This window comes from Nyctereutes procyonoides, unplaced genomic scaffold, assembly GCF_905146905.1.
Source record: "Nyctereutes procyonoides isolate TBG_1078 unplaced genomic scaffold, NYPRO_anot_genome, whole genome shotgun sequence".
NCBI classification, from domain to species: domain Eukaryota; kingdom Metazoa; phylum Chordata; class Mammalia; order Carnivora; family Canidae; genus Nyctereutes; species Nyctereutes procyonoides.
Genome location: NW_026575146.1, coordinates 38,647,589 through 38,672,458, shown reverse-complemented (window position 1 = coordinate 38,672,458; position 24,870 = coordinate 38,647,589). Strand labels below are relative to the sequence as shown.

General features: G+C 45.5%; 1 protein-coding gene across 4 annotated transcripts in view; it reads left to right on the top strand.

Moving 5' to 3' along the window:
• The window catches only part of DAPK1 (death associated protein kinase 1), a 170,965-nt gene that overhangs the window by 103,090 nt on the left and 43,005 nt on the right, over window positions 1–24,870 (top strand). For all 4 annotated transcript variants that reach the window (XM_055310471.1, XM_055310468.1, XM_055310469.1 and 1 more), the window contains exons 4-12: window positions 15,748–15,886; window positions 17,644–17,773; window positions 17,968–18,016; window positions 18,106–18,132; window positions 18,626–18,778; window positions 19,123–19,168; window positions 20,441–20,530; window positions 21,881–21,973; window positions 24,376–24,495. In XM_055310471.1, coding sequence (XP_055166446.1) covers window positions 15,748–15,886; window positions 17,644–17,773; window positions 17,968–18,016; window positions 18,106–18,132; window positions 18,626–18,778; window positions 19,123–19,168; window positions 20,441–20,530; window positions 21,881–21,973; window positions 24,376–24,495 — 847 coding nt within the window. The remainder of the gene's footprint in view (window positions 1–15,747; window positions 15,887–17,643; window positions 17,774–17,967; window positions 18,017–18,105; window positions 18,133–18,625; window positions 18,779–19,122; window positions 19,169–20,440; window positions 20,531–21,880; window positions 21,974–24,375; window positions 24,496–24,870) is intronic.

Sequence of the window (24,870 nt, the reverse complement as noted above, 5' to 3'; positions counted from 1 at the left end):
TGACATGCCAAACCTTGCCGACCTGGAGAATCTGTACTCATCTTTTAAGGTCCAGCTCAGACATCATCCTCTCTCTTGGGCTTTCCTACCTGCTCCAGTTAGCTTAATTGCTTCCTTCATGTGCATTTTCATCACTTTTTAGAAGTGTGTTATAGCACTTACCATACTGTATTTTAAATGTTTGTGTGTGTTTCTCCTGCAAGGGACAGTGAGCTTTCCAGGGGACACGCCAGCATTTTGCTTATTTGTTTTTCTGTCTGTCTGTCTCTCTCTAGAAGGGGCATGCACACCAGCACAGTCAGTGCCCAGTAAAAGTAATTGAGATTGAATTCATTCAAGAAGACCAGCAGGGAGATCCTGGTGAACAGCAGTGAGCAGCCTTACTAGAGTAAAGACAGCGGGGAGGACGAGAGGGAACAAAGCTGAATGTTATGCATCATTTGTGATCTGCCGAAAGTAGCCTCTTTCCAGAGATCAGAGCAGTTTGTCACCCTACCTGATTTCCACGTTGGGCCTCAGAGGGCTGGGCCATCATTGTGAGCTGGGTGCCTGGGATGAAGAAGGAGTAGACTGAGGGAGGGCTGGTGGGACTCCGAGGGACAGGAACTAAGAACCTACTATGTGCCTGGCATTATGTTGCTGGATGTCAGTGACAGTCACAAGTGGGCAGTTAGAATTAAAGTAGCTGATTGTCACTGGTATCTTGTATAAAAATGCTCGTCATATGGTAGGTACTCAATCAACATTTATGCAAAAGAAAAAGGAAGGAAGGAAGGAAGGAGGCAAGCCCTTCAGGTAATCAGGAGTCACCTTTGCCCAGCGTAGCATTGTGTATAGAGCCATCCTTGCTCAAACCCTGGCATGGACCCAGGCTGACTATGCCATTGAAAAAGAGATCCAGATCTCAAATCCATCTTTCTTGGAGGCTGTGGGTTGAGGCCTAGAGCTCTGCCTCCCCTTCCTACAGAGCAGGGTTTTAGGCTCCACCCTCCCCTTCCCTTTACCCAAGTGTTCAGTAGGAGGCCCTCAGCTCCACGCCCTCCTCTGCCCTGGTACCCGGCTTTTGCCAGTGGCCAGATTCTTTAGAGCTCCTGGGGGGAAACTGAGGCAGGAGGCGTTCTGATGGCCTCTGTACCTGCTGAGTGAATGCCATCTTTTCTTCCTTTCCCACCTCTTCTTCCAACTCTGCTTCTTCCTCCTCAGATTCATCGTCAGACTCAAGGGAAAGACTACTCTGCTTTAAGCTCATTTTAAATGACAGCTTTCCCCATCTCGGGAAGTGGTTCAAGAACGGGCAGCACTGTCCTTCAGATTGGCAGGTGCCCCCGATCTGATGGGCCGTGGTCTGTCATCCTGGGATTTCTACATTGTTAGCGACAATTAGCAGCTTTCATCGGCACCCTTTGGGCTGGATTGTCAGAGAGAACAAACCCGGTCAAGGAGTGGGAGGGGAGCTGGGTCCCTGTGCTTCCCGAGATAATAGCTGTCCCTTGTTTTCAACTAGACGAGACTGATTGATTTTGGAATAAACCTCCAGCTATGGCTGTGCCAGCTTGGTTTACTTCCCGCTGGCCCTTTGTTCCAGCACCTGGTGCAGTGACCCGGGCTGAAGAGATGTCTGGCTGCCTCGGCTTTTCCGTTTGCCCCCATTTTGATTGGCCTAATTATTTCTCTGGGTGTCTGAAGCTTGGATTGAAGCCATTAAAGTAAAAAGAGGCCGGGTGTATGCTATTGAGTTTATTTCCCTTTATGCGAGAACTTTACTTCAAGGACCATGTGTGGACCGATTGGAAGTGGAACTGGTCTACCTCGCAGCCCTTTCCCTCCACCCTCCGCCCATCCCCACCCTCTTGCCACAGTCAGCACATCTCATCCCGAGTCCGTCACGCCCGGCCCCCTGCACTTGCTCGTCATTGGGAGCATGAGGGTAAATAGCTGAGGCTCCCAGTGGCTGGAGATGGGGTCCAGCCAGGCACCTCTGGGCTCCAACGAGGTGGAAGGCTGGGGCTCCTGCGCCTCTGCATGCTTGTACCCTACTTGTGGTACCCAGGTCAGCAGGCTTAGCCCCTGAACTCTGGGACACCGTCCCCAGAAGCGCTTGCGTGGTCTGTCTCGTGGGCTCCCTGCTTGAAGCAGCCCAGCCAGGGATCCCTCCATCCCCGGGGCCAATGTGCCCAGCATTCCTGCATCTCCTGGCTGCCCTAAATGTCCCAAGGGCTGGACCATCCTTACGGTCAGCCTCGTGGGTATCACCTTCATTGTTGGTGTGGCATTTCCTGAATGTTCTTCAGATCCAAATCTCTTGTGGAATGTATGGTCCATGACTGTCTGCAGTCCTCAGGGCTTTGACCGATGGGGGATGTGCCTTGTGCTTCAGGTTCTAAATCCACACTGCATCCCCAGCACCAACCCTGCATTCCCTCTTTGGCATACTAGCATCTACTTTTTCTTATCTAAGTTTGCTTATGATTTCGCCTGGCATGGACACATCTGACTCTCCCTCTCTCCCCTCCTTTTCTTCTTCCCCACTACCCCCATCAGAACTGAGGCCTGGGTGGCTCCAGATCCTGAGCTCCTCATCACTGTGACCCAGAAACCTGAGATTATGCAAGCATCCACCCAGGTTCCCAACATGGTCCTTTCTTGTATATCATTACCTCCCTTCCAGGCCATCCTTTGGTCTCATGGAATTATTTGGGAAGCACATTGAGCCATTTTCTACAAAGGTTTTCATTTCTCTGGTCTTACTCCTCTTTCCCTTCCTGAACTGATGGACTCCATTGTTCTTGTTTGTTTCTAGAAGTTTTCTGGAAGCTTTAAACTGATTTTTATCACTGGCGTATTTTTTGCTCCCTCCTCTAACCACTCCTCTTTCCCATGTCCCCCCTCTCTCTAACCAGTATGGAAACAAACATGCAAGTAGGGAATCAGAAAACAAGGAAGTGCTCAGAGTTGGGGGGAAGCTCTGGTGTATGGGCATCCACCATAGGAGTGATGACCACCTACATAAGATATCCCATAGGTATGACCTGTCACCCCATTCCCTGGTCACCCATAAAACACCCTCAGCGTTTTCATCTCCGAAGAGCTGGCCCTAACCAGCCACGTCTCTGAACCGATAGCATGTTTTCCTGAGTCACAATGATTTTGATCTAGTCAGTGGGCAGAAAGCAAGTAGATCCTGTTCCCTCGAAGAGGAAGAGAAACAAAATTGTTTCTGGTTTGTTGGCTTGTTTTATAAATGCCTCATTATATTCCTCATAAAGCTTCTTCAATTAAAAAAAAGAGAGGGTGTTTTTTGTTTTGTTTTGTTTTAGTACCATGTCTGGTTGAAAAACCACAGCCTCCTGTTTGAAAATCTGCCTCAGCAAACTGTAGTTCCATTATTCCAGCCTTGAATTTGAGCTCACCGCCATTTTAGTGAAGGGGTGGGTAATCTTGTCAGGGGCCACTCGACTGGAGCACAGCTACTTACTATGCTGTGTCCACAGCCACTATCACCTTCCTACCAGCTGAGAAATGCGGTCTGCTCATGCCTGCTGGTTTTGATAAATCATGACACGTTTCTTCGTTACCAGCCCAGCATCCTGCTTCTATCTCGGGCACTGAAAAAAAGTCATGATTCTGTTTTTTCCTCAATGAATGAATGTGATTGCTTCAAAATCGTCATTTCCCCATAGAGGCCGTGCTTTGATCCAACTTCACAGATTAGTCCTTCATGATGATGGAAGACCAGAGTCTTGAAGCAAGTGACCTTGGATAGCCCAGCTTATTTCCAAGTGTGGGTCTTTGTTTTTTGTTTTTCCAAGTGTGGGTCTTTGTATGGGATCGGGACCTTCCTTTTCCTGCCACAGCTTGGCAACAGTCATGGGTTTGGGCCCTTACTCACAAAGTGTACATTCCCCAGAAGCATATAGTCTCACTCTCCATTTATTACTCAGCACCACTTCAGGTTTTCTTGCCAGTGACAACTCTCTGTCCCCTCTTGAGTCAGGGAGAGTATGTCTGCCAGGATACAAAGGAACTGAAATAAAAGTGGTAGCTCTTGGAGAGTTTGGGAATCAGGCAGCCACCCAGATGGAGCAGTAACATGCTGGACTGGAGGTGGGTTTGGAGGGGAGGCTTGAGACAAGTTAGGCCTCCTGTGGAGGTTTCTGGACATCAAAGTAGAAAGATTTTTTATGTTTCCTGAGCAACTAGTATGTGCTGTGCTCTGTGGTAAGTGCTTTTCATGTCATCTCATTTCATGAAGAAGCCATGAGAAACATCAGCCTCTTTAAAGCTTGGCTTGAGAAGCAAAACCCCTAAGATGAGGAGGTACACATTCCCCTAAACCTGGAAGAGAACTCAAGCAGCTGTGTTTTTTCTGAAGATTCGCCATTCATGGAGGACATTTTATGTGCCAGGCATTGAGCTTGAGTACATTATAAACAGCGTATCACTGAATCCTCACAAAATCCCAGGGAGGCAGGGTTCTCAGGCACTGCCCTGGGTGCCTTTTGCTGTATAACAAACCACTCCAAAGCTCAACGACTTGAAATGGCAACCGTTACTTGTTTTGATCGCGAATCTCCGGTGTGGGCATGGGTTCGCTGTGCCAGCTCATCTCCGCTCCCTGCAGAGTTGGCTGGGCTGCTGCGGGGACTGGGTGGCCCCCTTCCATGGCGGCTCCCTCACCTGGGCGCCGCTGGCTGTCGCCTGGGAGTTCAGTCAGGGTGCTGGCTCCGCTCCGTGTGCCGCCCTCACAGGGCCGCCTGGGTTCACCCACAGCGTGGCAGCTGGGCTCCTAGGCCAAGGATTCCAAATGGGAAATGGAAGCTGCCAGTTTCTTAAGACTGACCAGGATAACTTCTCTCACCTTCTGTTGGTCAAGGAGACACAGAGCCTGCTTAGGTTCAAGGTGAGGACAAAGAGACCAGCTTTAACGGGTCGTGTAAGAATTTGCGGCCATCTTTATTCTCCCTGAGGCCCAGAAAGGTTAAGTGCCTCACCCTGGATTACACAGCTAGCACGTGGATAGGTACCCTTGTGTTCCACTTTTTTTTTTTAAGGTTTTATTTATTTATTCATGAGAGACACAGAAAGAGAGAAGCAGAAAGTAGAGGGAGAAGTAGGCTCCCTGCAGGGAGCCCGATGTGGGACTCAATCCTGGTACTCCAGGATCATGCCCTGAGCTGAAGGCGGACGTGCTTAACCACTGAGCCACCGAGGCGTCCCCCTTGTGTCCCACTTCTTATGGATTCTGTGACACTCCTGAGTTGGCCAGAGTACCTGACTGACCTCAGTCCAGATTTCTGTACCTTTTCCTGCTATAAGCTGGGCCTATAGAGTAACCTCACCACAGCTATGGAGACCCAGTAAAGCAGGTTCTAGAAACATCCCTAAATTCCTTTACTTGGATTTGGAATCTAAGATTGGAATCCAATCTGCTTTAGGAGCAACTCCAGCAGAATCCTAGGCTTGAAAAGATCCAGGGGTGTATAAGAACTGCATTCAGCTTTGGGAAGGGTGATGTGCATTCTGTAACTGCGTTCTTGAGCAGGGTCTACAGGATCTACTATAGCCGGTGGGCCAAAGTTTGCTGCCTGTTTATGCACAGCTCTGAAGAAAAGAATGACAATGGCTTAACATGTTCAGACAGTTGAAGAAAAAAGCAAGAAGACTATATAGCAGAGTCAAAAAGTTGCAACCCAAAGCCTTTTACAGAAATGCTCACTGACATTGTTCTAGAAGGCAGGATCTGGAGTTGTGTTACCAGGTCTATGTAAGAAGGAATTTTCTGACTGGAGTCATCCATGAAAAATAGCAGCTCATAGCTGAAGGTTATGCAGGCAGGTGGCTATGCCTAGGATGCTATAGATGAGTGGTGTGCTATAAAAAAAATGCCTAATAAGTCAGAGAAGCCCTGATTTGTAATGTTTGTAATTGTACAAATCCCACCATGGCCAGTTTCCAGTTCCAACATATTGTCCCTCCAGGCGGAGTTGGGAAGAGAGGCACATCATCTGCTCTTGGAGCCCCATTTTACCACCGTGACAGGTTCATGTGGCCTCTCAGGTAGCTCCCAATCTAGGGACACACATGGGTTCGGGGAGGAATGATAGTGCTAGAAAAACCTTTGACATTGTGCCTGCCTCTCTGGGCTCACAGGCAGCTGTTGTTAAAATCCGCAGATGTGGAAGGATGAAGTATTTGCTCCGCTCCACAGCTGCTAAGCTCCACCTGCTATTTCACTGTCCGCACATTTGGTTTCAAAAACATTGATTTCTACAAGAGTGATAAGTTCAACTGGAGCCAAGTTTAGAACTTGTTTAACGCATCACTTTAAGCAAAGTTAGAAGAGAAATGACAGACTGGGAAGAAAACATTGAGAATATAGAAGAGATCGAGGTTTCATGTTGAGAGGATGATTGGAACCCTGATCAATCGAGTAAAATTAAAAAACAACTGATAGTCCAGTAAGAAGATGGGCAGAGTGTGGACAGTTTATACTCAGAAGCAAAAGGCTGATAAATATGAAAATTAAGCCGTCTTTCGATACGAAAGAGCAGCCGTGTCACTGAGCAGGAACGTGTAGGATACAAAGCGAGTCTGTCAGTGAGGTCCATTGGATTGATGCACAGTAATAATGCCAAGCACACGAGGCTGTGAAGCCACAGCATGTTCACCGGCTATTGCTGCAGGACTATAAACTGAACTAAGAACAAACACATCCTAGGACCTAGAAATTGCAAATCAGGCCATACATCCTGGGGCCTAGAAAAATATTTTTAGGAGCAGGTACACACAAAAAAATCATTGCCTTGTAGTTTGTGATCATGAAAAATTAGAAACAACATAAAGCACAGCAACCAGAGAATGGCTAGATAGTCATGGTCTGGATGCCCAGATGGCCATTGGTTGGCAGTGAGAGCTCTGTACCAGCCAGCACTGCCACAGCGAGGTGGCAAATTGCAGTGGCACATATCATTTGATACCATTTAGTTCTTTAAAATGTAGTGCTGTGTAGTTCACAGAGCATACAGAGAAAGTTCTGGAGGGTTATCAGCATATTCCTAGTAGAGTACACTGTGGGGGAGGGAGGGAGGGATAAGGGCCAGGACTGGGGAGGAGGGCCATAGTCAGAGGGGACTTCAGTTTTATATATGGGAGTTTTAATTTTTCTTAAGAAGAATATATTTATGTATTTTTCTATAGTATTTTTAAGAGACCAAGTTAAAGGGGCATCTGGGTGACACAGTTAGGTAAGCGTCTGGCTCTTGGATTTGGTTCCGGTTGTGATCTCAGGGTCATGAGATCAAGCCCTGAGTCAGTCTCCTCACTCAGCATAAAGTCTACTTGGGCCTCTCTCTTCCTCTGCCCCACCTCTCTGCACTTGGTGCACAAATGCATGCTCTCTCTCTTATAAATAAATCTTTAAAAAAGAGAGAGAAAGAGACCAAATTAAAGTAGTTAAAGTTCCATTCTGCCCAAATGGAGTGGCTTCTGTAAGAGAATGGGTCAGCTCCCTGGGTAAGCATAGGTCTGCTAGGTTGACCATCTGAGGAGCTACTTGGAAGGCTAGGGGAGTGTCTGGATATGGTAGTCGCTTTGGCCTTGGGATTGAACTTCCCTTGGGGACTGGCCTTCATTGATGTAGTTCTGGAACATAGGCGAGGTTTGCTGGGGTGAGGTCCAGAGCCAATGACCAAGAAAGAATTCTTGAGGCGTCTTTGGTGCAAAATGGTGGTTTTATGAAAGCACAGGGACAGGACCTGTGGGCAGGAAGAGCTGCATCACGGGGCCTGTGAGGGGTAGCTGGTTGTATACTTGGGAGTTGGGGGAGGTCAGGAAAAGGGAGGTTTTCAAAAGGACTTTCCTATGCTAACGAGGACTCACTCACAAGGTACTGGAGGCCCTGCTGTTGTCAAAACCTGGTTGTCTTTCCCTCTAGCGAGGCGTTAAGACATCTGGGAGCTTCCTGGAGGAATGTCACACACTTCCCGCTCAGCTGGCCTTCAGTTCCCTCCTCAGCATCACCTCTCTCTCCTCCACTCAGACCTTGATATCCCTTCACGCTCTTAACTAGGCAAGAAACCACTGAAGTCTCTCGTCACACTGTCTAGACAGGACCGTGTTTAATCCATCTTTATTTGACAGGAGAGAAATAGTCACAGTAAGTGAATGGTGTCGGATTGGGACTGCCAGCACTCTCTCCCGCTTGCCCACACCTTCCTCCCCACGGCAGATGCGCTTTCTCCCATTGGCCCATGGCTGCCCTCAGGCTCATCTAGAGCCCTCCATGTCCAGACCCAAGGAAAAGGAGCCAAGGCCCACTTTCCAACTTAAATGCCTAAGAACCCACCTCTTCACCAGGTTTGTAGCCTCAGGAATGTCTACTCATTTCAGGGAAAGGCTGCTGTTTAACCAAGTGAGTAGCCTTATCGCCAGTCAGAACCCCACCCCATAAGCTAGAGACACAGAGAGTAGCTCTGGGGTTTTCCTCACCCACACACCTGTGGCTGAGTGGAAGGCCAAGGACGGCTGCCTGCAGTATTGATATACTTGCCCAGTGCAGGTTCTCCTATCCTAAGTCATATTTTCCTCCTTTCATCCTTGGTAGTAATAATGGACAGTAGGTATTATTCTCCCCATTTTATAGACAAAGGAACTGCCTATGAAGGTAACTTCACCTATCTGAAGTCACAGAGCCCAGATTGAAACCCAGAACGCCTGCCTGCAATGCCTTTTATCCTTTGAGTGATGCTCTTCCCATAGGGATTTCCTTCTGGAAACCCTCAGAAGGCTCCTCCCTGCTGTGTGCACTCTCTGGGGAAAGTGAAAGATCACTTCCCCGATGAATTTTGAGTGCCGGCCATGCTGTTCTGTGAGAATCCCCAGGACTCTTTTAAGTTGTTACTTGAATTTGAGGTGAAAACAGAAGATGTGTTTCCAGATACAGCTTATGGTTTTGCGTTCAAAGGAGGCAGGGCTAATTCAGAGGAGGTGTGAAGATTAGGAACTCCTTTGATGCTGTTTATATGGTACCTCAGGGGGCAGCACAGGATCTAAGTAGAGAATGGTGTTCTCAAGCCCCTAGTCTACCGCAGGCCTTAGATTCACACCTATTTCACACAATCAAGAAGGAGGGTGTTGTGTTCACCTTTCCCTTCAGATCCCCAGCTGCAGTTTTGCATTCCCCAAAGTCCTCAGTTACCCAGGGGATTGCAGTTGGAAGGTGAGAGGTGGGAGGTGTGAGTGTGAAAACCCTCAGGGGTTCCCCTAGATTAACAAGAAAGAACATTCTGTTGGTAGTGATGACAGGAGAGTACAGGAGCTCTAATTTTTGTTCTGAGGCAGATCCAGGAAGTGGCCAGGAGCTTGCCCTCAACCTTCACATCACGTCCATCACGAAAGGTCTATGACATCTTAACGTGTTGGGGAAATTACTTCAGGATGAGACCAGATATGCATTTCTTCCACACACACACCACCACCCCCCCCCCCCGCCCGCCACACACACATTTCTCTGACTTGGATCTAAAGATTTTTATTACGGTGTGTGAAGGAATCTTTCCTTCCTAGGAGAATCTGAAAGCAGCGCTGACAAAATACATTAGCAGATCCTGGTTACCTTCACTGAGTCTCACTTGCTTTAGCCACTTCAGCTATCCTCTAACTTTTTGCTTGTAGCCTATGAGCAGCAGCTACCTGTTAGGGGTGGATTGTACCCTACCCCTGAAAAAAAAATGTTGAAGTCCCAATCCTCAGCACATCAGAATATAATCTTCTTTGAAAATAGAGCGTTAATGGATGTGGTCAAGTGAAAACGAAGCCACAAGGTGAGCGTTCATCTGGTGGGGCAGGTGTCCTTAGAAGAGAGAGGTGCAGATTAGTTGTGTGCCCAGAAGGAAGAGCTAAATGTGATGGGAGCACAGCAAAGGCTCTGCTACACCCTCACACTGGCTCATAGAATCTTAAGTGGCCAGAGGTGGCAGGGGCCTGAGAGAGCAGTCTCTCTGAGCGTGGTCCTTCAGCACCAAGATCGCTAGAGTAATTTGTTCACAGGGGCCCTACCTGCTGAGTCAGAACCTTGGGAAGTAGGTTCTAGGAAATAGTATTTTTACAAAATTCCTCTGGTTATGAAACACAGAAAGGTTAGAGAGTCACTTGGCCAAATTGTTGAACCCTCTCATTTTACAGATGGTAAAGTTGAGGTCCAGAGAACGGCTGGGAGCTCCATACTTTCCTTCAAGTCACCCATAGACTCGGTCCGGAGCCAGGGCTGGGGGCCTCTGTGCTGAGGTCCGTCCAGTCATCTTGCCATGCCACCTCGCAGGTTTTGTGTCGTAGTGGGCCAGGACCCTGAGAGTGCCCCGAATTGTTCCAATGGCCCCTCATTCACCAAATGGTGAAACCCAGCCCAACACTGATAAATCATAGCATTTGCCTCAAAATACCTCATCAGCTATAGTTAGCTTGTAGCCAGCAGTCCCCTGCAGCTTAGCTCATGACCATATCTAGTCCAGAACAAGTCCTGCTACATCTTGGACAATTCCTAGCAAAAGTCAGGGACCCTGAATAGTGTTATAATTTAGAAATTGGAATTCTGTAATAAATTCACTCTGAAGGCCCCCTTTGTTTTTAAATACCTTCTGAGACAGCTACCTTTTAGGGGAAGCATTGGCGGTCGAGGAGGGCATGGGGAGGAGAAGAAGCCTTCCTATTTTCCAGCTTTCTTAGAGAAAAAATGCTTATTAGTATGCATTTCACACAATTTCCATGATCATGCTCTAATTTCAAAACACTCTGAGTCAAAGACCTAATAAAGGAGGTTAGACTTGTTTTCTCAACTCGCTGCACAGATTGCTCATCTCCCCATCAATCTTCCTTCTCTTAAGCAAAATGTAAAATTTGGAACAAATTTTACAAACCTTGGAGACACCAAGGTTTTGGCTGATCTTCTTGTTAACATTTTCCTGCTGTTCACCAACTACATTATAAATGTTTGAGTCCTGGTTCCAAGCATGTATATGAAAAAAATCCTTATGTCACTTTCTACCTCTGAGATTAGGGGAACAAATAGGGCAAAATATCCAGTGATGCTTTTTATGCTCCCAAACTTTTACTGAAGTCATATAGTGTTGATTATCTTGATTAATGACCAAGTATCTTATAAGCCATATTTAAAATTGATGGCTAGAACATCTGCCGTCCCATGGTGTGCAGGAGAATGTATATATGTGTATGGCCTACCGGGTAGCAGGAAACCAATGATGGATCTAGGCCCTGTGAGATGGGGGCTCTCCCAACACTCCTGGGGTCCAGCTGAATGATCCCCTGGATAAGCCACAGCATAGACCTCATCATGAACACCCTGAGATTTGATCAGTGCATGGAAAAGGGTGATGGGAAAATCAGAGATGATTCGTGCCTCTTTCCTCTCAGTCTTGGTCAGGCATCACCACTTTGTAGCCTGGTCCCTCCCTCTCCTTCACCCTGGGGACTCCAGACTTGTTCCCGGTTCTCACTGATATGGTCGGGAAGCACTGTTGGGAGTTGAGTTGCTCAAGACAGGAAGGCTGAAAGGGCAGGAGTCTGTCCTGTCCCAGAGAAAGGCAGACCTGGTTTCTGTTGGCTGAACCAAGTGAACAGACCCAGTTTAACATAGTGTTGTGGTCCTCTATTGCTGTGTGACAAACCACCCCCCAGATCTGGTGGGAGGCAGGATAGGTTCCCAGGAAGCAGACTGTGAGATGGAGAAGAGGGTGCAGGAAATGTATTAATTGCTACCCTTAGGATGAAGACATGGAACAGAAGGGAAGGAGCAATAGTGGGCAGAAGAGTGACAGCTTGCAGCTCTGGGACAGCCTGCACTGGCCCAACAGTTCTGAAGGACCCCTAGAGTTGTTCCAAGTTGGACTGAGATGACCTGGCCTTTATGTCAGGGTAGGCAAACTACAGCCCATGAGCCAAATCCAGGTGGTCACCTGTTTTTATAAATAAAGTTTTATTGAAGTACAGCAACGTCCCTTCATTTACATATCATCTAAGGCTGCTCTCACTTTTTTTTTTTTTAAGATTTTATTTATTTATTCATGAGAGACACAGAAAGCGAGGCAGAGACACAGGCAGAGGGAGAAGCAGGCTCCACGTGGGGAGCCCAATGTGGGACTCGATCCCGGGTCTCCAGGATCACGCCCTGAGCCAAAGGCAGATGCTCAACCACTGAAGCCACCCAGGCATCCCATAAGGCTGTTCTCACTTACTTGGGCAGAGTTGAGTAGTTGTGGCAGAGCTATATGGTCCCCAAAGCCTGAAATATTCATATTTAGCCCTTTATATAAATTTGTCCAGCCCAGCTTTATATTCCTGTGTTCAGTAGCCATTGGACGTGATCTTGGGTGGCATGTTCCAGCAGAGGCAAGCTCTAGTGTCCCCCCTTAGTTGGCTAACAGGTCCTTTCTCCATGGAGAGTATGGGTGGTGCTCACGGCACCCACCAAAGCAGATTAAAATGACCATTTTATTGTGCACACGATTTTGTGAGTCAGGAATTCTAGAAGGGCTCAGGTGGAGAGTGTGACCTCTATGGCATCAGCTGAACTGGAGGACCCACTCCCAGATTTCTTCCTTGCTTAATGCTCCTTGGCCTCATTCTCTCTGTATGAGGTGTCTCATTTTCCAGGGTCTCTTCATACCATAGCATGGTGGTTTCAGGATCCTCACACTTCTCCATGAGGGCCTCAGCATGTGGCAGCCACGGGACCTTGAAGAACCACACTAAGGCTGGCACAGAGTCACTCTACTGTGTCTTATTGGTCAGAGTGGGATCTGCTTAGATTCCAGGTGGTGGAGCCACAGAGGCACCATCACAGTGCAGAAGAGCATGTGACAACGTGACATGCTGTGGCACCAGCTCTGGAAAGTATGGAATGCTTCGGTGGGCCAGATAGCCCAGGGTGGGCTGGCTTGCCCAGGTCACAGAGCTCTTTGTGTCTCCCAACCCCATGGTCACCATCGTCCCGTGGGTGGCTTGAAATGGCTGTGAGAGGACACTCCCAGAGTGGAATGGAATGGGCCTTGTCCTTGCCCCCAACCCCAGAGAGCCTGCTGTTACAGACCAGCACACCATTGCCGCTGTGGGAGGGCTTTTAGTTTGAAGCCAAATGAGAACAAAAACAGTATTTATTGAGCGCCAAGGGGCTCTGTGTGTCCTGGCACCTCAGAACATCTCTGTGGTGTGTGATTGTCCCTTATTTTACAGAAGAGGAATCCTAGGCTCAGCGAGGTTGGGTAATGGGGCAGGATTTGAACTGGAGTCTCCCCACCCCCTGCTGTCCTGCATCACAGAACCTGGAGCCCTCAGGAGGATGAAATAGGTTGCTCTTCACTGACTGAAAGGAAGCTCAGGTCAGATGAGAGGTGGGGAAGGCTGCCTCAGAGAAAAGGACCAGCAGAGGCCTGGCCTGAAGTGGCAGTGGGGTTTTAGGAAGGACCCAGGCCCCCGCCCTGTCCTGAGGTTTTGGGTACTAGAAGGTTCACCCCATCTCCAGACATCCAACGTCTAGACACTTCTCACTGCCAGGAAACTTCCGACATGTTTAGAGGCACAAGCAGTCAGTGGGAGTGGGAGTGGGGATGCCCCTGAAGAGGGGCAGAGGAGGGCAGGGCTAGGCCAGCCACTACAGCCACAGCAGCACCCCGTTCTCGGGAGTGCAGAGGTTGGGCCAGATAGTGGGCCCGAGGGGGTGGGAGCAGAGAGAAGCAGGGCAGGAAGGGAATTTTCCTGTTGGAGCACGGGGGCAGGTGGCATGGCATTCCTTTAAGTGGCGCCCATTCTGCTCACTGGACCCCAGCCTCCTGCCAGGCTTGCCAACCTCTTCATTTGTATTTATTACCTTTCATCTATAAAATGCTCACAGGAATAAGTCCTCTTATACCTGTTAGGTGAGATAATGAGGCCGAGTGAAGGAGTGGGCTTCCAGCTGCAGAGGTAAGGTTTGCAACACATGTGGCAACTCTGGACCTCACTCCACAGGGCAGGCCACGATGGTGCAGTACCCCCCCAGGTGAGGCTGGGCAGGCGAGAGCACAAAGGAGCACCCAGATGATACAGCATCTTTCTCAAAATTTACTTGGTCCATCATTTCCCATTTTTCCCTTTTCCTCCCTAAAGTTGAAGGATTCCCTTTCTCTGTTTTGTTGGTTTTAAGACGAATAAGAAGACAGAAGAGTGAAGAGTGGTAGGGACCCAATGCAGAGTTCATGGCCGAGGGCTCCTCTCGGAGAGGAGAGGGCAGCAGGGCTGGGAGGGTGTGGGCTGAGAGGCCACTCCCGTGGGCATCTGGCCAGTTGGGGCTCCCAACCTTCACCATGGCTCAGGTTCTGAGGCCCGTGGCTGATCTACCCTGAGCCCTCTGCTAGGGTCCCGGGGTGGAGGAGTCACCTTGCCTTCCAGATAAACATCCAGATGTTAAATATCAGAGGGAGGCTGTGCATCAGGAAAATGCAATTAAAACTTTGAAAAATGGTCCTCATTTTCAGTGTGCTAAGAATCACCTGGGGTGCTGGCTAGATGTTTTGCATTTCTCTGAAACTACATTTCTTGGAAACTCTCAGGCAGCAGGCTGGAACCTAGGTCCAGAATCTACATTTTTCAAAGACCCCAAGCATCCTGATGCTAGTGGGCCAGGCTAAGAAAAACAACAACTTTAGAGAGGGAGGATCTGACCCCTTTCTTTAAGATGCCGGCCTTCTTGTCATTAGAGTTTAATCTCACAAGCACCAGATTTCTTTTCTGGATGTGGAAGTGGTAGGTATGTTTATGGAGCTGTCTTGCCGAAAGAAAGATAATGAACACAGCATTTATGTGCATAATTGCAGTTAATTATTATGTTGGGAATGTATGGTTAAACTTGAGAAAAGATGAACTTATAAAAACTCTTATTAAAAAAGTTCCCTGTTATTTGCCATTAATTACTGCTGAGAATTTCTTCAGGGAGTTTGCTCGTTTATCCACCGGCTAACAAAGTTTTGAGGTCTTGCTATGTGGCTGGCACCGTGTGCGGATGTGGGAACAGTCACGGGCTGACCTCTGTTCATTAGGGATTTACAGTTTGGCCAGGGAGACTAATTGATAAATCCCAAACAACCTCGTGCATTTCAGTTTTGCACGTTTATTCTTATTCTTTAAGGTACTAAATTCATTACTAAATGTGATTAAAAAATATATATATATATATAAGTATTTACATATAAACAGATACAAAACAACAAGAAGAAAATCCTTGTAGGCCATATACTGTGATTTGGAGCTTAGAAGAATTGATTAGTGCACAGATTACGAACTTTCCAGGCACTCTCTGCACGAGGAAGATACATTCTATAAGTTCTGCACAAAGTTGGTGTATAGTTCTGTTTTAAAATCAGTAAGTTAAGACTTCACCTCTAGATATGTGTAAGTAAGATGTTTTAAAGATCTATTCCCCCCCCCCCGCCCATGGCATCTCTGCTCCGTGCCCTTGCATGTGAACATAGCGCATGAAGAGGATGGTACCAAGGTGCTTTCAAGCACAAACGTGCCTGAAGACAGAATTCCCATCCAGTTGTGAGAAACACGGAGAATTCTGTTTCCTTGCTTAGCACTTTCAGCTTGTTCCTATGCCATTCCCTTCCCTGAAATTTGAGCACGCCAGCAGGCCACATAAGAGAACAAATCAGTGTGAAACCAAACGGTCCCTGGTAACCTCTGCTTCCTGGTTTTCAGAGTTGCAGGTGGTGAGCTGTTTGACTTCTTGGCTGAAAAGGAATCTCTGACTGAAGAGGAAGCAACGGAGTTTCTCAAACAAATTCTTAATGGCGTTTACTACCTGCACTCCCTTCAGATTGCCCATTTTGATCTTAAGGTATGTTTTGCTAAGTGTAAGCCACCAGAGAGAAGGTTATACAGAGCACAGCATTGGTTGGTTGTTTATTAAGAAAAATTGAGGCATCCGAGAGATACATTTTTTTATCCTGTATGGGTGTAACAGATGGAATTAGGAAGCTAAACCAGCCAGTATATAGTGCATACCTACTCGAGGATTCCTAACTTCTTGTGAGATAGAAGCTTAAGATGAATGATTATGTTCAAGAATCCTTGGGGCAGAATCAAAGGATTTTATCAGCCAGATCTCTAAGCAAAGAGGGCTGCTGTTGGTTACCGGGTGTTTTCAGCTTAGAGTGGCCACTGGCTGCCCAGTTCCCACCCCCTGTGGCTGCAGGGTGCATAAGGTGCAAGATGTCTTGATCTCCCTTCTCCTTCTTGATGCAAAGGCCTGTCACCAGCAATTGATCAAGACAAACTCTGAGATTGGCTAATTGGGGTCTTTGCCTGCCTAGGGGCAAAGCACCATGAGAGATAAAAAGGCATGTCATACTTGTAACTGTCAGAGAAGTTACAGTCTCTTTGGGAAGGGAAGGCATATACCCAAGCAACGGGCAGTGACAATGTAAGATTCAAGATACAGTCCAAGGGACTGAGAAATAGTCATGAAATATCCTATGGTCAATTGCCAAGTGAATGATTCAGATCATTGGAGCTGGGACAAGACTTCAGAGGAGGGAGGACTTTGCCCATGTTTATTTGTGGCAGAGCTGTCCAGACCCCATCCAATCCCCGCAACACACACACTGAACACTGCTGCTGCACACACGTGGGGCTCTCCACCTGATGTCTGGTTTCTGGCCCTGGGGGCTGCAGATGCCAGAGTAAATGCCCTCAGAAGCCTCTCTTAGCAACAGAGGATGGAGAGATGGTGGATAAGTACCTGACTCCCTCCTGCTTCAGTTGGAAAACTCAGGGCTCCTCTTCAAGTTCCCCAAAGGGATTGTCCTCCAGTCACCCCAACCTTGACAGGATACTTTGGGTGTCCTTTCTTCTGCTTCCTGTCTCCCCATCCTCTACCAAGCATTCCCTGGAGCCCCCTCCCACATAAGCCACTTGCACCTGAATCCTTGTCATAGGTCTGCTCCTGGGAGAACCTAAATCAAGACATTTGTTTTTCTCGGTGTTCTCTTGCAATTACCCTTTCATCCCTAGTTTTAAGTTGTATTTTCAGGGAAGGGGGAGAACAACTCTGCCACTTTGTCTTCAGCGTATTATAGCTGTTTTAAATTGCAATAAAGTAAACATAGCATTTTAACCATTTCTAAATGTATGGTTCAGTGGCATTAAGTGTACTCACACTGTTGTACAACCATCACCACACTCCATCTCTAGAACTAATTGGTCTTCCCAAACTGAAACTCTGTATCCATTAAACCCTAGTTCCTCATCCTCCTCACTCAGCTGTTAGCAACCACCATTCTACTTTCCATCTCTATGGGTTTGCCTCTTGCAGGTGCTTCTGATAAGTGGAATCATGCTGTATTTGTCCTTTTTTGTCTGACTTACTTCATTTAGCAGAATATTTCTAAGGAACATTCATGTTGTAGCATGTGTCAGAATTTACTTCCTTTCTAAGGCTGAATAATACCTAATACCTAATATCTATATATGTATATACACACCACGTTTTGTTTATCCATTGATCAGTTGGTAGGCATTGGGTTGTTTCCACCTTTTGGTTATATGAATACACTGTTTTGAACACGTGTAATATTTCTGTCTTTTTTTTTTAAGCCTGAAAACATAATGCTTTTGGATAGAAATGTCCCTAAACCTCGCATCAAGATCATTGATTTTGGGTTGGCCCATAAAATTGACTTTGGAAATGAATTCAAAAACATATTTGGGACACCAGAGTTTGTTGGTAAGTTTTTTTTGTTTTGTTTTGTTTTTACTCCTGTGATCATTATTCTCACAAATATTATGAATTATACTGACAAAGTGTCCACTGCTGTAACATCATCAGTTTCCCTTATACTTATTTTTGATTTATATATGACGATAGAATCTGTTGATTTACTTTCTTTCAAAACTAAACATATGTTTATTTCCTCTTAGCTCCTGAGATCGTCAACTATGAACCTCTCGGTCTTGAGGCAGATATGTGGTAAGGAGCATGTGCCCTTGATACTGTCATCTTTCTGATTTACTTTACTATTCTTCTGACATTTGCTTCTGTTTTTGTTTTGTGTCTAGGAGTATTGGGGTAATAACCTATATTCTGTAAGTACCAAAATCCATGCCTCATGTTCTTTTTCTCTTTCTTTGAGACCATATGTCTTATTAACCATCTATGTGTCGTGTTGATCTCTTCAGTTTATGCATGCTTTTTATGTAAACATATCCATTTTACACCCCCAGAAGATGTTTAATTTATACTAATTAAACATTATCCTCTAATTCGCAATGAGTCATCAGAAACTGCAGCACAATTGCTGAAAGCAAGCATGGCTGTCCATCACTGCTGAGAAAATAGAAAAGGGGTGTTTTTTTGACTACTAGATGCTGTTCCAAATTAACTTTTTAAATGCATCATATGCATTAAGCTGAAACTTTTGTGCCTGACAGTTAAATGCTCTATAAAATGTAATTGGATTCTGAAGTAACTGCCCAAGCACCTGATTATAATCTGATTCCTCACTTCCCTTATCAGCCATGATAGGAATGACAACTCAAGAGGTAATTATTCATGTTCTGCACCCCACTTTATTAACAGCCTAAGTGGAGCCTCCCCATTTCTTGGAGACACTAAGCAAGAAACATTAGCAAATGTATCCGCTGTCAACTATGAATTTGAGGAAGAATATTTCAGTAATACCAGTGCCCTAGCCAAAGATTTCATAAGAAGACTCCTCGTCAAGGATCCAAAGTGAGTGTTTGTTTTTCCTGAAGGGTACTCGGCTGTATTGCCTGTATTGTGCCTGTGGCCACGTTTACAAGAGCCTGATTGGTTCTGTGTGACAAAGGAAGCATGCCATGTGGAATGCTTCAGAAAATGCAGGCAGGGCCCTTTGTACCTGCTTAGTCAGTCCCTACAGGCGCAGAGAAATAGTCACAGAAAGACCGATGTTCTTTTCGGCTTTCTTCAATAAAGCAGGCGCTGAATTGCATTTTCCAGAGTATCTGCTTGGTAGGCCCAGCCGGCATGGAAACAACCTCAGTGTTTGCTTCTATGGTCACAGCATTTTTTTTCTTTCCCCTCCCCTCACCAAGGAAGAGAATGACAATTCAAGATAGTTTGCAGCATCCCTGGATCAAGGTAAGTTGCCTGTTGTGATTGGTTTGGCATTGTAGGACATCTTGGAATGCATTTGCCCTAGAGTATTACTAGTTACTGTGGGGTCTCACCACAGATCACGTCTGGAGTATTGTTTTTGATATTGGTGCCATATTTTAAAATGGCTGACAGAGTGTCTCATTGATCATGGTGGTGGAAAAGAGTAAGCAATCACAATGCAGAATTGTAAATGGGGAGTTGAAGGTCAAGTCTACTCAATAGCTAGTTTTGGTTAGACCTCTGGAATATTGGCCCAGAGAATATTTTAAATATTTGGAATTGAATTCCAGCGTTTAAATATCAGATCAACTGGGATCCCTGGGTGGCACAGCGGTTTGGCGCCTGCCTTTGGCCCAGTGCGTGATCCTGGAGACCTGGGATCAAATCCCATGTCAGGCTCCCGGTGCATGGAGCCTGCTTCTCCCTCTGCCTCTCTCTCTCTGTGACTATCATTAAAAAAAAAAAAAAAAAAAAAATCAGATCAACCCTGGATTTCCAGTGTAAAATCTGAAGGTCTACCAATATTGAGCCCTCATTCCATAGGCCACCCAAACCTTGCACAGTTACCTCTATATCCCTATAACACCCATTGGCATTTGGGTTAGAGAACTGAAGTTGCTCTAGCCAGAGCAGAAACGACTAAGTGCGGGCAATATGGCAGTTCCAGAATAAAATCATGGAACTGGTAAGGGGATTGCAGTATAACAACTTGTGCTGCAAAAGTAGGTTTGGGGCATCTGGAGAGCTCTGCTGTGAGAGCTTCTAGCAGTTGCATGGGTTCCCTGACGAGGCAGTGGTGGCTCCTTCTCTCCTCAGTGGAGCTAATGGCCTCCTAAAAAAGATGCAGTATATGGGATTCTAATGCTGTCAGGTCAGATCTGCTAACCGTAGTTCCCTACCAGCTCTAAATTACTTAATGATACTAAGTTCAAATGCCTCATCACATGACCTTACCATGAATCTTGCCATTCCCAAACTCTCAGTGCAGAAAATTGAAATTCAGCCTGGTCCTAGCTCAACTCCTCAGCTTTTCCCAAGATTCAGTCTTTATGGATTTTATCAAACCCTTAGTCACAAGAGTTGGCCTCCAGAGACTAGGTTCCTAGCTCTTGCATATTATCCCAACTTGTTTTGCTATCTCATTAAGGTGAGTGTGTACATATCCCAAATAATTAGAGGTTTCTAGAAGTTCTCATGTAACACATTTCCATCATTTGAGTGCTTTAAATTTGCTTTCTTGGATTTTGGTTTTAGCCTAAAGATACCCAACAAGCACTCAGTAGAAAGGCATCGGCAGTCAACATGGAGAAGTTCAAGAAGTTCGCAGCCCGGAAAAAGTGGAAAGTAAGAATGTTTGATAGGGAAGGGTTAACTAATTTATTTTCTCTGTGGCACTGCCTCGGGCTAGTCTCATCTCTTCTGATAATGGCCATACAAAAGTGCAACCTTTTTTTGTTTGTTTAAATTTACTCTATATTCTTCTATACCATTATGCTGTTTTCAAAAGATAAGCAAAATAATATTTCAATCCTCTTTAACTCATATTTTCATATGTAATTTTGCATTTTTAAAAAATTAAAACCATTCACAAGGCAAATTTTTAAATCAGCACAACAAAATTATAGTGCAGTCTTTCCCTAAATTCAACAAAGCTACATTTTAAATAAATCTGTCCTTTGTGGTAAGCAGTACGGAATTGCATTTATAGTAGAATTTGTATAAATTATTCTCTAAATCCAGCCTTGGTCTGTGAATGGTTAGAATGGGGTGGGGTGGGGCCATGAGCATTTGCAATGTGGTCTCTCATACTTTTTCAGTGTGGATGGCCACTGAAGGGGCTTTTTCACATGGCTCTAAAATGCATTCTAGTCAACCCTGAACTAATAAAAATCCAAAGTTAAGAAGGTGACAGGATGTTTTTCTATGCCTATGGTCTTGTCAAGCTCAGAGGAGGCAAGTACCTGCCATGTCTCTGAGCACAGGGCCAGAAATGTACCTCATTTTCACACTCATTAAGTTCGGGGTGCCATGATAGGAATGAGGAGGACTATAGCACTAGGTTGCTTAATTAACACTTAGTCTGAAAGAAACCCTGAGAATAGGCTTAAAATTATAGAGAGAACCACCATAAGTTTCTCTCTTTTCGGGGTACTCACATACACACGCGCGTGCACACACACACATACTGTCGCTTTTGCTTTTGAGAGTAAATGAAGGTGTGTTTGTTGTATAGGCTAAGGAGTTCCCCACTGTTTGTTTCCAACAACTGTATGAACTTTGATAGTCACATTACTACCATTGCCAGCTTGCCTGGGCACAAGGATACAGGACCAGACCCTTGCAAACCATGCTTTTCTGAGTGGGGAAAAAGTAGAGAATAACATGTTAAGAGAAGGGATCCAGGGCATGCAATTGTGTAGTTAATAATGAAATGTGGAAGGAGAATCTCTGTCCTGTTGTCCTGATTTATAAAGACTTTTAGAAATTTCCTTAAGCAAATGTGATCCAGCCTGCTTATAGACCTCCCACCCCTAAAGAACATGCTGTCAGTGAATGCTATCCCAAAGACTTTGCCATTTGCACTAATTTGAGTATCCTTTTATAAGCTCTCTTTCTTCCTCTCCCCCTGCATTTTATGTTTGGTTTGGTTATTTATTTATTTATTTATTTATTTATTTATTTATTTATTTACAGCAATCCGTTCGCTTGATATCACTGTGCCAAAGATTATCCAGGTCATTCTTGTCCAGAAGTAACATGAGTGTTGCCAGAAGTGATGATACTCTGGTAAGCAAACCTGTTTGCCTTGGTGAGGTTCTTTCTAAGCAGTGTGTATTTCAAATGTTTAGGTTGTTTGATTAGTTCAACAACCCAGAAAACCTGAAGTCACGGAAGTGTCAGGCCTGTTCTTCCTCTGCTTGAGGGAGGGAGTTAAGTGGCTGATTTGGTGTACTCTGTTGCTTCTTTTCTTTCTTTATTCTCTGCTTGGATTGGCACCATACCCAGTCCCACCCACTGCCTCCAACACTACTACTCCCCACTGCACCCCTCCCACATTCATAGTTTGATGGAAGAGTAACTGGCCAGCAGAAAAGGAAAGAGTTTATTCTGATTTTCATGAATAAAATAAGAGTCCTCTATTGCCACTGACCTTGGAAAATACTGGATTATAATAGTACAAAAGGGGCAGATACTCTTCCTGCCAATGCACACACACACACACACACACACACACACACACACACCCAAAAATCAGGCCCAATACTTGCTGGGGGAGTTCATGGTAGACCAGAAGACCAAACCCACTTGCTCTGTTGATATTGTATTAAGTGTGCAGTGCCCTTGAGAACAGCTCCAAAATTTTTCTCCCTTACTCCACAGTGAACCCTATTCACAGATTAACTCTTCAGATATGATTGGACACACCTGAATTCAATAAGACTTTCCCCTGACAGATGACAGGGCTTTGGGAGCCCTGGAGGTAAAAGGTAGTTCAGAGAAGTCAAAAAGGTTGGTTCTGTGGGAACCAGCCTGCTCGCCTGACTACATGGTGAGTGTTTCCCTGAGCTGCTCCAGGGACTCGGGCAGGATCACACATCTGCAGACATCAGTTCTTTTTTGCCCCCTGAAGCTGGTTACTTCACTATGGCTCCAGGTGTAGCCTCATAGAGAAAAAAGAGATAGGAAATGTTAAGAAGAAAACAGGAATGGGAGATAAACAAGGTTGAAGGGGGAGTAGAAAGTTTGGGTTTGGGAGTTATTTGAGGATAACAGTGGAACTAGAGCCAAGATAAAAACTATTAATCTAAGTACGATGAGAACAATTAAATATTATAAGTTAAAATCATCTTGAATAATCACTTAGGGGAAATATAAGTGTCACAATGTGAAGTTGAGGGTAGGAGAGGGTTCTGGGTGGGATGATCCCTCCCATGATCCCTCCCATAAGTCAGGTTTCCTCATCATCCTGATGTCCCACTAATCATGAGGACCTATCATAACAATCTGCTTCTTCCTCCTATTCACCCCATTTCTCTGCACTGTCACTTTCACACAAATGTCTCTTAGTGATCAACTTGAGTTGTGATGGAAAAGTAAGACCAGTGACATTCTTAACATGGGCTTTGTACGAAGATTATTAAAACTCTCATGAAGGTTGTTTGGATTCAGATCCGTAGAGAAGAGAAAGCAGAGCCCAGAGAAATGCTTTCTCCATTCCACCCCATAGGCAGAGACTCGGCCTTTGTAGATATGCTTTTCTAGATCTGAAATATTAGAAGCCATAACTCTGTAAATCCAGAGATTTTGTTTGAGGTTTTTCTAGCTTATTCCTTAGTTTTAATGTGCCATATTTGGTAAATACCTTATCATACAAAAACTTTGACAAAGTGGCAAAGATTTAACTAAGCTGTCGTTCAATATTCTCTAGTTATTTTTCTCCTTGTAATTAGAAATGCATCTGTTTTCCTTTATCTGGCCTTTATTTTCATACTTCTCCCCCTCTGGTGCCTTTGTAAGAATAAATATTAGTTGTGGCCAGCCTTCAGAGAATTTTGCCATGTTATTCTATACCTAGAGAGGGGAGAAATCCTAGTGATCAGAAAATAATTCTATAATTGGATGAATTACAAATTAAGACTATAGAATTCAGGGACACTTGGCTGACTCAGTCAGGAGACTGTGCAACTCTTGATCTTGGGGTTGTGAGTTTGAGCCCCATGCTGGGTATAGAGCCTACTTAAAAATAAAATAAAATCTTAACAAAAATGACTGTAGAAATCAGAAGTATCATTTCCTCGGTTCTATGGTTTTTAGAGTCTGAGTTATGCCTGCTATTTTTCACGGTGGTTTCTGGGACTATATATTTTGAAAGATTCCTAAGATATACAGAGGGTAGTTTGTTACCAGTCATTGTTCTAAATCTTGAGTCTTAAAAGCTGTTTGCTATCTGGGTTGCAATGCAAGTGACATTAAGGCACAGGTAAACAGAAAGTGGCATCAGTTTCCAACATGGAAGGAGCAAAAAGTAACCTTCTGCTTCCCTTCATGACCATGTGGATTTGGGGACAAAGTGGCTCACTTTCCTCTGAATGCTTCTCTTGACAAATGAGCATTGATTTCTCTTATGGTGATAAGAGGATCGTGGCCAGCAAACTAACTCTTTTTCCCTCTTCATTGTCCATCTCAAGGATGAAGAAGACTCGTTTGTGATGAAAGCCATCATCCACGCCATCAATGATGACAATGTCCCAGGCCTGCAGCACCTCCTGGGCTCATTGTCCAACTATGATGTTAATCAACCCAACAAGGTCTGATACTGTTCTGCTAGGGGTGGGGCAGGGAGAGTGATCACTGTGACTATATACCTCCAAGTGGAAGAGATCTCTGCTACATCTCCATTCTCCCTGGCTGTTACAGACTCCATGCTGTAGGGAAGTCACTTCTGTGTCGAGAGTGAATAGAGTTAGAAATGAGGTCGAGTGCACTGAGGGCCTTTCTTCATGCCAGGCCTTTCCTTGTGCGCTTCAGGCACCTCTAATCATGACATTGTAAATGTGCTCATTCTGCAAATGTGAACAGGATGTGAATTTGATTGTGAATCTGGCAGAGAAAGGCTGTGTGTTCTCCTGAATGTCCCTATTCCTAATATGCAAAGTAGTCCGGTGTCTTTTGAGACATAGGAA